This window comes from Babesia microti, chromosome I (assembly GCF_000691945.2).
Source record: "Babesia microti strain RI chromosome I, complete genome".
Classification (NCBI taxonomy): domain Eukaryota; phylum Apicomplexa; class Aconoidasida; order Piroplasmida; family Babesiidae; genus Babesia; species Babesia microti.
This window is the reverse complement of record NC_027205.1, coordinates 1,052,878-1,065,350: the sequence shown is the minus strand read 5'-3', so window position 1 is coordinate 1,065,350 and position 12,473 is coordinate 1,052,878. Positions and strand designations below refer to the sequence as shown.

General features: G+C 42.2%; 6 protein-coding genes across 6 annotated transcripts; 4 read left to right on the top strand and 2 right to left on the bottom strand.

Annotated features, from left to right (window-relative positions):
• Positions 1 to 267: 267 nt before the first annotated feature.
• BMR1_01G02927 (histone H2A) lies at positions 268 to 672 on the top strand (the record flags this gene model as incomplete). The annotated part of the gene is made up of 1 exon (XM_012792195.1): positions 268 to 672. The coding sequence occupies one exon, from the start codon at positions 268 to 270 to the stop codon at positions 670 to 672; it is 405 nt and encodes a 134-aa protein (XP_012647649.1).
• Positions 673 to 1,044: 372 nt separating this feature from the next.
• Positions 1,045 to 4,199, top strand: BMR1_01G02925 (conserved Plasmodium protein, unknown function; the record flags this gene model as incomplete). Its single annotated transcript, XM_021482942.1, has 7 exons — positions 1,045 to 1,701; positions 1,722 to 2,581; positions 2,602 to 3,120; positions 3,142 to 3,465; positions 3,515 to 3,719; positions 3,740 to 3,867; positions 3,890 to 4,199. 7 exons carry the CDS (start codon positions 1,045 to 1,047, stop codon positions 4,197 to 4,199), a joined length of 3,003 nt encoding a protein of 1,000 aa, XP_021337529.1.
• A 349-nt stretch (positions 4,200 to 4,548) lies between these two features.
• Positions 4,549 to 5,624, top strand: BMR1_01G02920 (mitochondrial ribosomal protein L19 precursor, putative; the record flags this gene model as incomplete). The annotated part of the gene is made up of 8 exons (XM_021482941.1): positions 4,549 to 4,806; positions 4,828 to 4,912; positions 4,933 to 5,054; positions 5,076 to 5,217; positions 5,238 to 5,376; positions 5,397 to 5,442; positions 5,464 to 5,532; positions 5,553 to 5,624. The coding sequence occupies 8 exons, from the start codon at positions 4,549 to 4,551 to the stop codon at positions 5,622 to 5,624; spliced, it is 933 nt and encodes a 310-aa protein (XP_021337528.1).
• Positions 6,228 to 7,496, bottom strand: BMR1_01G02915 (pre-mRNA-processing factor SLU7; the record flags this gene model as incomplete). The annotated part of the gene is made up of 2 exons (XM_012792192.1): positions 6,228 to 6,909; positions 6,931 to 7,496. The coding sequence occupies 2 exons, from the start codon at positions 7,494 to 7,496 to the stop codon at positions 6,228 to 6,230; spliced, it is 1,248 nt and encodes a 415-aa protein (XP_012647646.1).
• On the top strand, positions 7,834 to 8,937 carry BMR1_01G02910 (DHHC palmitoyltransferase; the record flags this gene model as incomplete). The annotated part of the gene is made up of 7 exons (XM_012792191.1): positions 7,834 to 7,921; positions 7,942 to 8,066; positions 8,089 to 8,228; positions 8,354 to 8,476; positions 8,498 to 8,615; positions 8,637 to 8,711; positions 8,734 to 8,937. The coding sequence occupies 7 exons, from the start codon at positions 7,834 to 7,836 to the stop codon at positions 8,935 to 8,937; spliced, it is 873 nt and encodes a 290-aa protein (XP_012647645.1).
• BMR1_01G02905 (hypothetical protein) lies at positions 8,999 to 11,996 on the bottom strand (the record flags this gene model as incomplete). Its single annotated transcript, XM_021482939.1, has 5 exons — positions 8,999 to 9,677; positions 9,698 to 10,195; positions 10,221 to 11,128; positions 11,149 to 11,762; positions 11,783 to 11,996. 5 exons carry the CDS (start codon positions 11,994 to 11,996, stop codon positions 8,999 to 9,001), a joined length of 2,913 nt encoding a protein of 970 aa, XP_021337527.1.
• Positions 11,997 to 12,473: the final 477 nt, after the last annotated feature.

Sequence of the window (12,473 nt, the reverse complement as noted above, 5' to 3'; positions counted from 1 at the left end):
GCTATGGTACACTCAAAGGCAATTGATGGCCCTTACACGCATACATCACCCCACAGCTGCACACAACAAACTTCGCTAGATTTTTGGGATATTTTCGCGCAGAAAAAACGAAAATGAGGGATATTTTGCTATAGATAACTTATTTGTTGCCTTTTCTCTTTTTGCCAAAAATTAGTCGAATTTATGGCACTTACCCCACAGTGAAAGATAAGTCTCTGGGGTGGATCAATTTGCAACAGCTCGGTGTTAATATATACGAGAGTAAACATGAGTGCAAAAGATAAAGGAGCGGTGGGAGGTGGCCGTAAGAAATCGGTTAAATCTGTAAGCAAGTCTGCAAAGGCTGGCTTGCAGTTTCCAGTTGGCCGTATCGGTAGGTATCTCAAAAAAGGAAGGTTTTCCAAACGCATTGGAGCTGGCGCTCCTGTGTACTTGGCAGCCGTCCTTGAGTACCTCTGTGCTGAAATCTTGGAACTTGCGGGGAATGCTGCCAGAGATAATAAAAAATCACGTATCATACCCAGGCACATACAGCTCGCCATCAAAAACGACGAAGAACTCTCCAAGTTTCTAGGCGGAATCACCATTGCCTCTGGTGGTGTTATACCGACCATACAGCCCGTCCTACTCCCCAAAAAGCACAAGAAGGATAAGGACCATGTTGCCGCGTAAATAGTCACACCAACCACTTGGAACATATGCTGTGAAGATTACTTAGGCTTCACTTGAAGCCATTACATTTTTGAATTCATCGACGCGATATTTAAACTCTGCCTGCACATTAAATGTACACAGTACACAGTTAAGCCCGCTAACTTCTATACATCCCGCCGTCCAGCGGCCTTAATTTTTGACTAAGTCATTTCTCCCTCCGTAGCCCCCGCTAGCTCCCTACCAGTAGGCATCAGCACCCGCGGTACCCTACACCCGCACTGTGAGTGCGAGGAGACGAGGGTAGAATAGTCTATTATAGAAGATTATAACCTATTCTATACCCTATTATAGCCGACTCGCCGCTGGACATCGGCAAAAAAAAGGTCTCCAATGCCCCCTCCTACCGGCCGTCCCAGTTCGGTGGGACGGCTGCTCAAGGCTGGCAAGAAGCCGAGCAGGAGCAAGGCAAGGACGGGGACGCGGGTACCAGCACCGGGCCCAGACAGGGCAGAGGCCGAAAGCGAGGCTTCTGACGAAGAAGAGGAAATCCATCAGTTTTTGATGGGCGATGTCTTCAACCTCATAGACAAGGGAAACCGTAAATTTTGGGATGCTAAGCTCAAGGGGAGGAGCAGGGGGAAGGGGGTCAAGGGTCCTAAACCAAAGACGGCTGCAGAAATGACGCCGCAGGCGGAAAAAATGCTACAAGACGCTACCGAACTCTACCTCTCCAACAAAATAGACCAGGCCGTCGCGGCACTCAAGGAGCTGGTGAAGCAGGCCCCGGGTCTGCATGACCCCTTCCACATCCTCGGCGTGATTTACGAGCAGGAATACAAGGACCTGCCTAGCGCTTGTGCCTACTACCTGCTGGCCGCGCACCTGGCGCCTGACGACGTTGAGCTGTGGAAGCAGATCAGCGAGATGTCAATGTCACTGGGTAATATAGATCAGGCGGTTTACTGTCTTAAAAAATGTCTAAAGAACTCTAGGGGTAAGTTTGACGAGGAAGCATTGTATGAGCTATCTATGATTTATCTTAATTCGGTAGGAATGAATTAACCCAGGGTAAGTACAAGGAAGCATCAACCCACTTAACCCGGCTCTTCAGCCTCCGCCCCGAGGATTACGCGGTTACTGATAGTTTTGCCAGGTGTAGAAGGCTCATGGGCGACGACAGGATGATGTGTGATATCCTGGAGGCCCACGTCTCTAGCTATGCCTCAGCCGCCCCATTGGCGGAGGAAAATGCCGAGTCCCTGAAGCACGTGCCCCATAAGGCCGCCATTAGTCCCTGTGTAGATGCCCTTGATGCACTAGCTACTGCTAGGCTCAGTGTGGGTGATTTTCGTCCAGTTTCTGGGGCGCCAATGCGAGGCGCCCCAGCAGTTAAATCATTTATATGTCGTTCCTACACCACACCATTTGTCGCATTTGGTAGGGAAATCGACGAGGCGCTAGATGAGGTACCTATTGCGGAGCGTTATGCCCTCACTTTAGCATTTGGTTCCGTCTATGCATACCGCGGAAACTCAGAGTGCGCAGGGGTCTACTACCTGAAGGCCCTGAAACTGGCCCGTGAAAAACTACCTTCCGGAGGGCCCCCGTTGATGTACAGCAGAGATGCTTTGGAAATTTCAAGAACCCTTGTCTCCCTGGATAACGTTGACGGGGCTATCGAAGCGCTGAGGATAGGAATCCGGGCGCCCGATGACCTTTTGGAGACGCTAAAAAGTGGAGATAATTGGAAGGCAGCTCTGCGGCTAAACTACCTCTTTGACACGCAGGAGCAACCAAAATCCTTTGCTGTGACCACCCGGCTAGAACTTTTCAACTTACTGAGTGACTTGGGTAGGTTCAGCGAGGCGGACATGCTACTCTCATCGCTAACTAGTGATGATTTGGGTCGTACAACTGCACCGGCCCCGTAAGTCCCATTTTAAATAGACCAATAACCACGGCCGACAGACAATCCCTGCTAACCTGTCTGGCCGACCTCTCTCACTCTATCTCTAGGGCCCTGCTCAAGGACCCCCGCTTCAGGTCGCCTCCGTGCCTAGCCTGCCGTGGCGCCCAGCCCTGCGTAGGCGCTTCTGCATACACTGACTCAGACGCCACGGCCCTTCTAGATAACTTGCTCTCCCTGCTTAGCGACTGTGAGCAGGACACCCTTCGCATACGCTCCCACATGCGCGTCCAGCCACAGCCGGCCAGGCCCGTGGCTGAGGCTTGTTCCGTCGGGCTTGGCGTGGACGGGGTGCAAAAGAGCCTACTACTTCCTTTAAAGGGCGCATCTGGCATTGGGGAATCCCCGCGTACACAGAAGGGTTCTTCTTACATGCGGGTGAAGAAGCACCTGGACCTGATATCGCCGGAGGATATCTTAGGCTGGGACGGTTATTATAAGCTGCTTGAAAATGCCGCCATAGTCCTGTGTTCTCTCCGAGTTGGGCTGTCTCACTCTAGGTAGTACCTGGTGTCATTTAGCGGGGGTAAATCGGGTTATTTGGGGCAATTTATAGAATTGCTGGAAACTATTTCACGAAACCGCAAGCAATATAAGTTCGTCATCCAGGATTCTGAGAAGCGTTTATTCAAAACCCGTATTGATAAGCTTTCCCGTGCCATCTCGGCCTTCTTTGGAATACATAAAATGGCTTTGGGGTATATCAAGAGTGAATTCGCATCGCCCACTGGAGACTTACATCCGTTACGTACTCTTGGAAGAATACTAGCCTCGGGCCGTGTCTCTGCATCTGCCGCTATTTCCCTTTCATCGTGTCCAGAAAGGGACACCCTCCTGGAGATTAAGTGAGTGACAAGCAGTTCCCCATTATTATATTTTTACCAGTTAATTTAGGACTTGGGCGGTTCGGCACCTCATAAACAGCCCCAATGACCTTGACCTGGCGATGTTGGTGGCCCATTTTTGTAGCCTCTCGGGGCGATGGCAGTTTGCCATTGCAGAGTATACACACGCACTTTCGATCTCTCAGGACAACCCCCTAGCGCACCTCTGCCTGGCTGCCGCCCACCTAGGTTCTGTGGCGAGTAAAACCACCAGGGTACGTGGTCTTTGACACAGAGCGTGGATGAGTCCATCCTGCAGTGCTTTGCACACTTGGACCGTTACAAACAGTTGCGCGCTGGCAGCGTTTCTTGCGACGCGTTGAAGCGGCTCATGCGTGCGGAGGCGTCATATAATTTCGCCAGGTAGATGGCCTATCTCACGCAGGGCGTACCACCATTTGGGGTTGCTGCATTTGGCCTTACCTCTTTATCACTCGTGTCTGGAGGATATGGAGCTGCTGTGCGGCTTCCATGTCCCTTTATCTTGGATTTGCCCCTGTTTCCTTTGTGAGCAGGACCTGCGTCTTTCCGACGACGCGCAGGCGCGTTGTACCCTCGACCACGGGGTTGCGGAGCGGGACTACCTGGACGAGCTCTCTAGGTCTTGTGCCCATAACCTCCGCCTTTTGTACCTTTCTCAGCAGAGCCACGGCATGGCTGCCCTGGTGGGTGCGAAGTACTTGCGGTGGGACTGACCCTGCTCGGAAACTCAACAGTACAACAGTACAATAGTATAACAATATAATAGTACAGTAGTATAACTATATAACTTTATGACTATATGATTATACGATTATATAACTATATAAATATATGACTATATAACTATATAACTATATGACTATATGATTATATGACTATATAACTATATAACTATATAACTTTATGACTATATGATTATATGATTATATAACTATATAAATATATGACTATATAACTATATAACTATATGACTATATAACTATATGACTATATAACTATATGACTATCCATCTGTATGTTATACACCACTGCCAAGGTTCCGGGGGTATAGTGTCCAGGTGAATGTTGTGCCGATCCTGGTGTAGTGCGTGCCTGGATTGCCTAAAGGGCATTCAAGTCCAAAAACGAGGCCTAAGGACACGCATACTGCCAAGCAGATCCGGACAGCGGAGCTATGTACTGGAAAATGAGTTGACTTCGCTAAAGTGGCCACCACTGCACGATCACGGCTCGCCCATGACCCTTGAAAAGTGCAGGTGTATTATGTATCACCTGCAACTGCTGGAGATGGAAAGGCTCGATAAAGCCAGGAAGTTTAAGGTAGCGCAGAAACTCATATAGCTCCCGGAACGATTCAACGAGGGAGACCTGATAGAAGTCAAATATGAACTGTCTAGGACGCAGCAAACTTTTGCCGTCTTCAGGGGTAATCGCTGGGTGATATAGGCTACTGCGTTCAAGTGAGAAGGAGGGGGCTTAACTCAAGTATTTGTCTCAGGAACTCATACGAAGGCGTGGGTATGAGTCAAATAATTCCTATATATTCACCCAGGATCCTACACATAAAAGTATATACAGTTTTTACCCAGGTTATAAGGGCGGTCGACGGAAACGCCGGGCAAGGCATGGAAAGATCGTCTTTGAGGCGTCCACTAACGCGTGACTACAGATACAAGTGGCAGTACAACGTAAGGGATAAGTTCGGCCTACCCGAAGGGCCCAATAAACCAGGTAATTTGTTGCCGATGAAGGAATACGGTCGCTAGAGTCCAAATTACACTACAAGGTCCAAGAAATGCGCAAGAAATACTATTTGCAAAGAAAGAGGGCCGGCCTGCCTCCATTCGCCTGGCCTGGACCAATGAAATTACTTATGCGAGAGAGGAGAAGGTACGCTGAGTTTAACACAGGGCCGTTAGGGCTGAAACTAGACGTAGGATTTTATTGTATAGCATGGTAGGCATTGTATTTACTTAGGACGAACAAAGGGCCAGAGCCGTAAAGTTGGCCCGCAGGAGGCGTGCTTGTCAGTGGGGAAGATACTCGGTAGGTAGCACGTAACTCAGCTTCCCTACAGCAAGCATGATCTGGCACAGGACATTGATCATACCCACCCCCTCGTAAATGCCCCAAAGTGAACGAGGAAATTCTGTCCCCAGCGTCATCAAAAAGCTATTCCGCATATTTAATTTCTAGTCCTGAACACTTGCAAATTATTTATTACTTATGTATATTTATATTTATGTCTTTCTGTATGTATCATATGTGTATATTCTATGTCATTGAGATACACGCAAATGTATCCTCCATAGAGATTCTGACAATTAAGCCATAAAAATACAGTGCGCTTGCCAAGTGCCTACTTGATCAATCACCGTTCATTTAAAACGCATCGCTTGCTGAATATTGTTCACCGGCCTGTCTATTAGGGGGCCTTTGAAATAATATAAATGTGCACAAAAATTAATAAAATAAAAATTTTGATTTACATCCTGGCTACATAAAGGAATATCGTCGAAGTGATTTCTACCGAAATACCTTGCGAAATCACTCTATTTCAATCACTTATTCAATAATCATATACTCTAAGTGGAACAACAGTCACTAAGAAGCACACCAGTAACTTACTAATACTTAAATTGCACCTTACTACCATACAACGCCTCGGATAACGTTACATTCGTATATATTCTCAATAATATCACGTGATATCTATACTAATTAACATTAACTGTGAATTTTTAATTCTCACAGGGTAAATTCATCTTCTCAGAACGACAACACTTGTACCCCCAATTACCCGTCTCCTTGTTGTAATAAGATCCCCATACGCTTGTATGGCCCATAACATGCACGTTTTCCTCAAATTTAGATTTTGCAAGTATACGATCCTTCTCACTCACTACATCAACCACAGTATCCCCCTGGGCTAATTCCAACAATTCCTGAGGCGCCAAGACATCGTGACACTTGTACTTGCTGAGAAGATGATTTTTTTTCTCCTCCTTCATCGCCTTTTTCTTTTCCAAGTGCTGTTTATACATGTATTCCAATTGTGTGGGCTTGGCCATAAAGTGGACGTTCGCCCCGCGTTTATAGGCCTCCCAAGCAAATGCTTCCATTACTTTTGTCTGATTGGTCTCAGGTGTATTCAAGTACATGTTATCACCGCGGAAAGTGTGCTTGGTGTTCTCCGTGCGCATGCCCTTAAGTGGGTCTTCCCTCATAGATCTGGATTTTGGATCGTAGAAACTGGAATTAACGTCCAAATTTATGAGATATTTTGCGGTATCTTCCCTTATTCGCAGATTCTTGGAGGTTGTCTGGGTATAAGTATCGAATGAGCTGTACATGGCGTCGACTGGGGCGAACTCCTTTGGTTTCAGGCCCTCAATATCATCGTCAGAACTGTCACTGTCATTACTAGATAATTAAAATCCTTACCTCGAGATGTAATTGTCGGGATCTTGCTGCTTACGCTCCAATTTGCGTTGCATCTTTTCCAACTTACGCTTGCGTCGCTCCATCTCAATTATCTCATACTCCTCCGCCAAATATTTGTGATTTGTGACATCGTACCCAGCCCACCTATCTCTGTTTCCCTCGAAGCCTAGGTCAACTTCAGGCTCTATATGTTCGTCAGGACAGATGTTCTGGTTGGTGTATTTTGCACCGATTTTCCTGGGTCTTTCCACGCAGCTCTTGGCATTATGGGTCAGAGACCCACAATTGGTACAGGCACCTTTGCGATATTTCAAGGCTGATTCACCCACAATTCCTTTCTTCCTAACATATTCCACGTTACGTTTGTTTGTAGTGTTTTGCGTTTGTTTGTTTTCTAATGAATTATCTTGATTATCTTTGGTTTGTCCATCATTGGAGGCGTACCATGGATTTCTAGTGATAAATTTAGGGACAGAAGCGCGAATTTCACTATCTAGAGTTTTAGAATCGACTGAGTTGGAAATTTTGTCACTCTGATGAGTTGCTGCAGGGGTCGAAGAACCCATTTTACTTATTGTGAGAAATAATGCGATTAGATATGCGGATGACTACATTTTGGATAGTAAAATTGGTTGAATATATTAATGCGCCAATTTGTGGGACATGTTATCATGTTAGTTAATGTGGAAGTATAAGAGTGGATGGTGACTGTATGGGGGAGCTGAGTTGCACCCGCAATTACCAAGTTTTAAGTTGGTTTATAGTTTACACACTTCTTATGTATTGGATGTGTGCAATTATGAAATATAAAAAGAGTGGTTGCATATTGTTTAAGAGGATACATCCCGCCAAATAACTAGCTAATCAAAGATCTATTTATCAGGGTGTCGAGGCGCATGTATTATGGATAATATAGTGAAAGACCGTCCAGCCCATACTTCTGCCAAAAAAAAATTCAGCTGTTTCATCTATATCGCCATATTCATTATCGGTAACTTTCCAATAATTCAGTTTTTATGTACTTGGGAACTGTGGGTATAGTATTGCCTCCCTATAGGCCATTTACTCAATTTGAAACCATCAATTTCTATATATTTCACATAATTTTTGCATTATTTGTCTGCAGTTTCATTAAGGTACTGTTTACTATTCATTTAGTCATCAAAAACTGATCCTGGATCTGTACCGCAAAACTGGGGTTTTTACATGGGAGATGAGACGAAGCGCAAGAGGTACTGCAAAGTTTGCAATGTTTGGAAGCCAGAACGCACTCATCATTGTTCTGCTTGCAAGAGATGGTAAGATGCTGCGTTTTTGTATTCATGTTTGTTCGTAATTTGTGGAATGGTAATCTACAACATTAGTTTACACTTATAAGCATTCACATGGTCCGATAAATCACCACATAACAATTCTAATTTAGTGTATTGAACATGGATCATCATTGTCCATGGATAAATAATTGTATAGGATTTTATAACCGCAAATACTTTATTCAAATGCTATGCTACGCCCTATCATGTCTATCAATCGTTGTATTACAGGGGTAAACTACACACACATTCAGTTTCATCTATTTGATAAATGAATCTTTTTATGGGTTTGAACACCCTCCAGATGTATTCCCTTACAATATAATCGATACTACAGGGCTTCAAGCCTTCTGTTACATCTACACTTGTATGGTAGGCATGCGGTAAAATTAGATGATTTTTGTCGGAATAACCCTCACTATAGCATTAGTTCCATTCGTCAAATTCCATTTCTGTCTAGTGATAAAGGTAAAATCGTGTCATTATTCAGAACTCTACGACAATTGAGAGGTTGGATGAATCGAACCCAGAGTTAAAGGTTTATGACATTGGCATCGGAGGGAATTTACAACAAGTTTTCGGTGTAAATCCGCTTTGCTGGTTTGCACCTTGTAATCTACCCCTTAATAAGCCTGTGGGTGACGGTGTTAGGTGGCCAATACATTATTACCACCCCCTGGCAGATGGAGTTTAAACATCATTTTTACAAGCCAATTTCATATCGGGATTCTTGAACTCGAATTTCAATTTGTACATTAGATAACACTAGATAATAGAGTTAAGTAGTCGCAATGTTTTCTGCTGTACTTTCCCGTCACGCTAAACAAATTTTTATCCATATATTGAACATTCACTGTGGAAGTGTTGACACAACTTAAGTAGCTTGTCCACGCAGGTATTACGGTACTATACATCAGTTCTTCTACAGAGGCCATTGCTGCGTCAATACTTTCAGTGTGAGTAACTCCAAAATGCAAAGAACTATCTCCGATTTTCGCAGATACCACATTAGTAGCTTTCGTTGGATCGTTTTGGTACAAGGGCGTTATTCGTTTCGGATCCAAGTAATTTGGCGAAGGTGATTTGTGTTGTAATGAAATGTGGTCAACTGCATTTGAATTGATTAAAAACAGAGGAACGAATAGGTGCTTGGTTTGCTCACTCGTTTTAGGTAGCTTTTTGATATGGTCTACTATAGTATTGTTGGTGGTAATTATGGCAATAGCAATTTTTTCCTTATCGCCATTCGCACTGTTTTCATTGTATATCTGTATGATTTGATCTTCAACATTCTCTTTAAGCTTAGTGACTTTACATCTAAATACCTTGGACAACCCATCTGTCATTTTTATGTCTGTGGTATTTGCCAATATATATAATGTCATCGGCATCAATTTCGGCAGCACATCATTGCTCAACGGATCAGTATTGTATCTAAATCATTATTTAACTACCTAAAAATGTGTCGATCACCCCTAACCAATTTGTTCATATCATCTAATAGATACAGGTTTGGGGTATGTTTGTGGTACTCCGAGGGCATCCAAGGAGTTGCGCATTTTAACATCTGAAAGGAACTAACCATTGTAGAGTCTGATATAGCGGATTTTTGTGAAAATATGCATATTGCATCATCCAATTCAACATTTTCAAACAATTCCTGTAGATTAATATTATACGATAGGTTCTTGACACCATTTCCAAGGGTGAATTTCAGTTCGTCCGTGGGTTTATATTGCTTGATACCCACCTTAAAATCAATCCTCTGCTGCTCATGTGGGAGAGATAGATTTATTTTTAGTGATTTATCTGAGCATTCAGTTTTTACGATAGTCTCATGTGATACGTTTAGTTCACCACACTTATCAATGAGGTTACTGGTAGATTCAATTTGTATAAAATAATCCCCCTTCTTTACGTTGCTAAAGGTGTAAATGATCGTGTTTTTATCCCTAAATATATATATATATTACTTACATAAATCTTGGACCATGTATTTGCAACATAGCATTATCAAATTCTGTATTTACAATCTCTACAGAGCCGACCATATTAGTATTATCATCCACACTATTTATTGATAATTTCAAATTAGTTTTAATATCATTTGTTGTATATTTTAAGAGTAAAGGTATTGATGTGTATTTATTGGAATCATTATTCAATATGCTAATTTCCAATTTGTTTTTGGTAGAGTCAACAGTATGACTTTTTGGCAATTTAGGATTTGAAACGAGTTTAGATGACGCATTATCAATAAACTGCAAATTTGATTTATTTGAACCATCCTCGGTCTCAATTATCATTTTATAACCGCCTTTTATATTGATCTTTGGTAAGTCTAGTATGCCGTAGAGGTAAGAGGTGTTATAGGCGTGTTGGTGTATATAGAATTTGGCCTTGATAGATTTTTGTGGAATGGTCAATAAAGCACGAGATATAATAAAGGGCATGTATTTAATATAGGAATGCTGAAATAAGGTCTTACATGACCCAGAAACAATGCCACTAATTTTTTCAAGTTCGTCATACGGATCGTTTTCTATCATCGTGATTTCTACATTATCACCACCATCAACATCTGTATCCCTAATAATCAGTGTATATTCGATGTCCTTAATCCATTCCTCATCGAAATTGGACAATATAACGGCACCTTTACAATCACTCGAACAGTCACATTTGCCAATATTAATTTTACCAGCAGATGCTGTCAATTCGAGTTTTTTACACAATTTTGTTTCTTTAGGATAAAAAATCCTTAAAGAAATTCTATTGGACTTGTAAATATGCGCAGGAGCCTTAAACTTGATTGTTATATCTTTGCTACTAGTGGTTATGGAGGCAGGTAAATTGGGGACGAGATCCGCATTTAAAGTTTTAGTCTGTGTTATTATCGACTTACCTTTTCCAAATTAATTCTAAAATCCGAAATTATTTTCATTTTTTGCAATTTCAACGCCTGTGACAAGTGCCTGTAACTCAATAGTGATGTTTCGTTTATATATTTAGGAATTTCTGCATCACCTTCCATTGCTATTACAAAATACCAGTTTAATCTTTCACTACTTTCATAATCATCACTATTGATGCTAGCATGGGAGAGTAAAATATTCCAGATATATTTGCCACTTTTAATCACTCCATGTTCTTTTGGTAAATCAATTTTCACAAGCTGATCCTTGGAAAACATTTTTAGTTTATCCTCTTCAATTGGCGCCTCTAGATCTTCCTTCAACTTTATTCCTACTCTACTTCTTTGAGTAACTGATAATTTCTTCAAACTTGTAATTATTTCCTCGGCAGAGCAACCTTCATCCTCCTCCTCCTCCTCCTCCTCATCATCATCATCCTCGTCAACTTCATCTCCACTTTTAAGTAACATGTTGGCTACAGATAAAGCATCTGGCGATCCCAAAACAGCATTACACATCCATTTACCTTTAGTTGCAGCAGAATTGGGTTTTTGGAGCGATGTAAAATGTTTGGGTGCATCCAAAGTTTTTACGTATTTAAAGGCTAAATAAGAGGATTCTTACACATTGGAATGACCAGATATGCTTCAGTGCCTTTGTTGTTATTTTTTATATCAATTATCACTGATAAAGGAACGTAATTGTCATTTTTCCACGGGCGGTCACCAGTGTATAATTGCATAAGGACATTAGAGCTTTCATCAGAATCTACAGCAATGATGCACAAGAAAATGACAGAGCATATGAGAAAAAACACGTTAGATTTAGCAAAAATCATTTTATCTACACAAATACACTAGGTCTAAGAAGATAAATTTGCGGGGTTATCGCGGGTCGTATTATTTTAATTAATCTACAAATATATATCATTTCATAGATCTAAACGTCATTACTAGTCCTGTAAGTATCGAAAATTGACAGTTTAGAGACGTAAAAATCTCATATGAGTGATATTGCACGCGAATGGTAACATTAATAGATCAAACAAAGCGCATATTGTATTTGTTAACATTTGAGGCAAAATTACCAATAATCTATGTTTATTTGCAAGAAAGAATGCAAATTAGGCAGCATATGCAATCATCGGTTACGAAATATATGAATGTCATTGTAGGTTTAGGTGAACAATTTCCACCAATTATGTTTTGTGGAGTTGACTATAGAATAGATTATATATTTTAGTAAATAAGTATCTAACTATCCTAAAATTGAAATAAAAAGCCCAACTTTAATTGCAGTGCCATTTATAGTACTA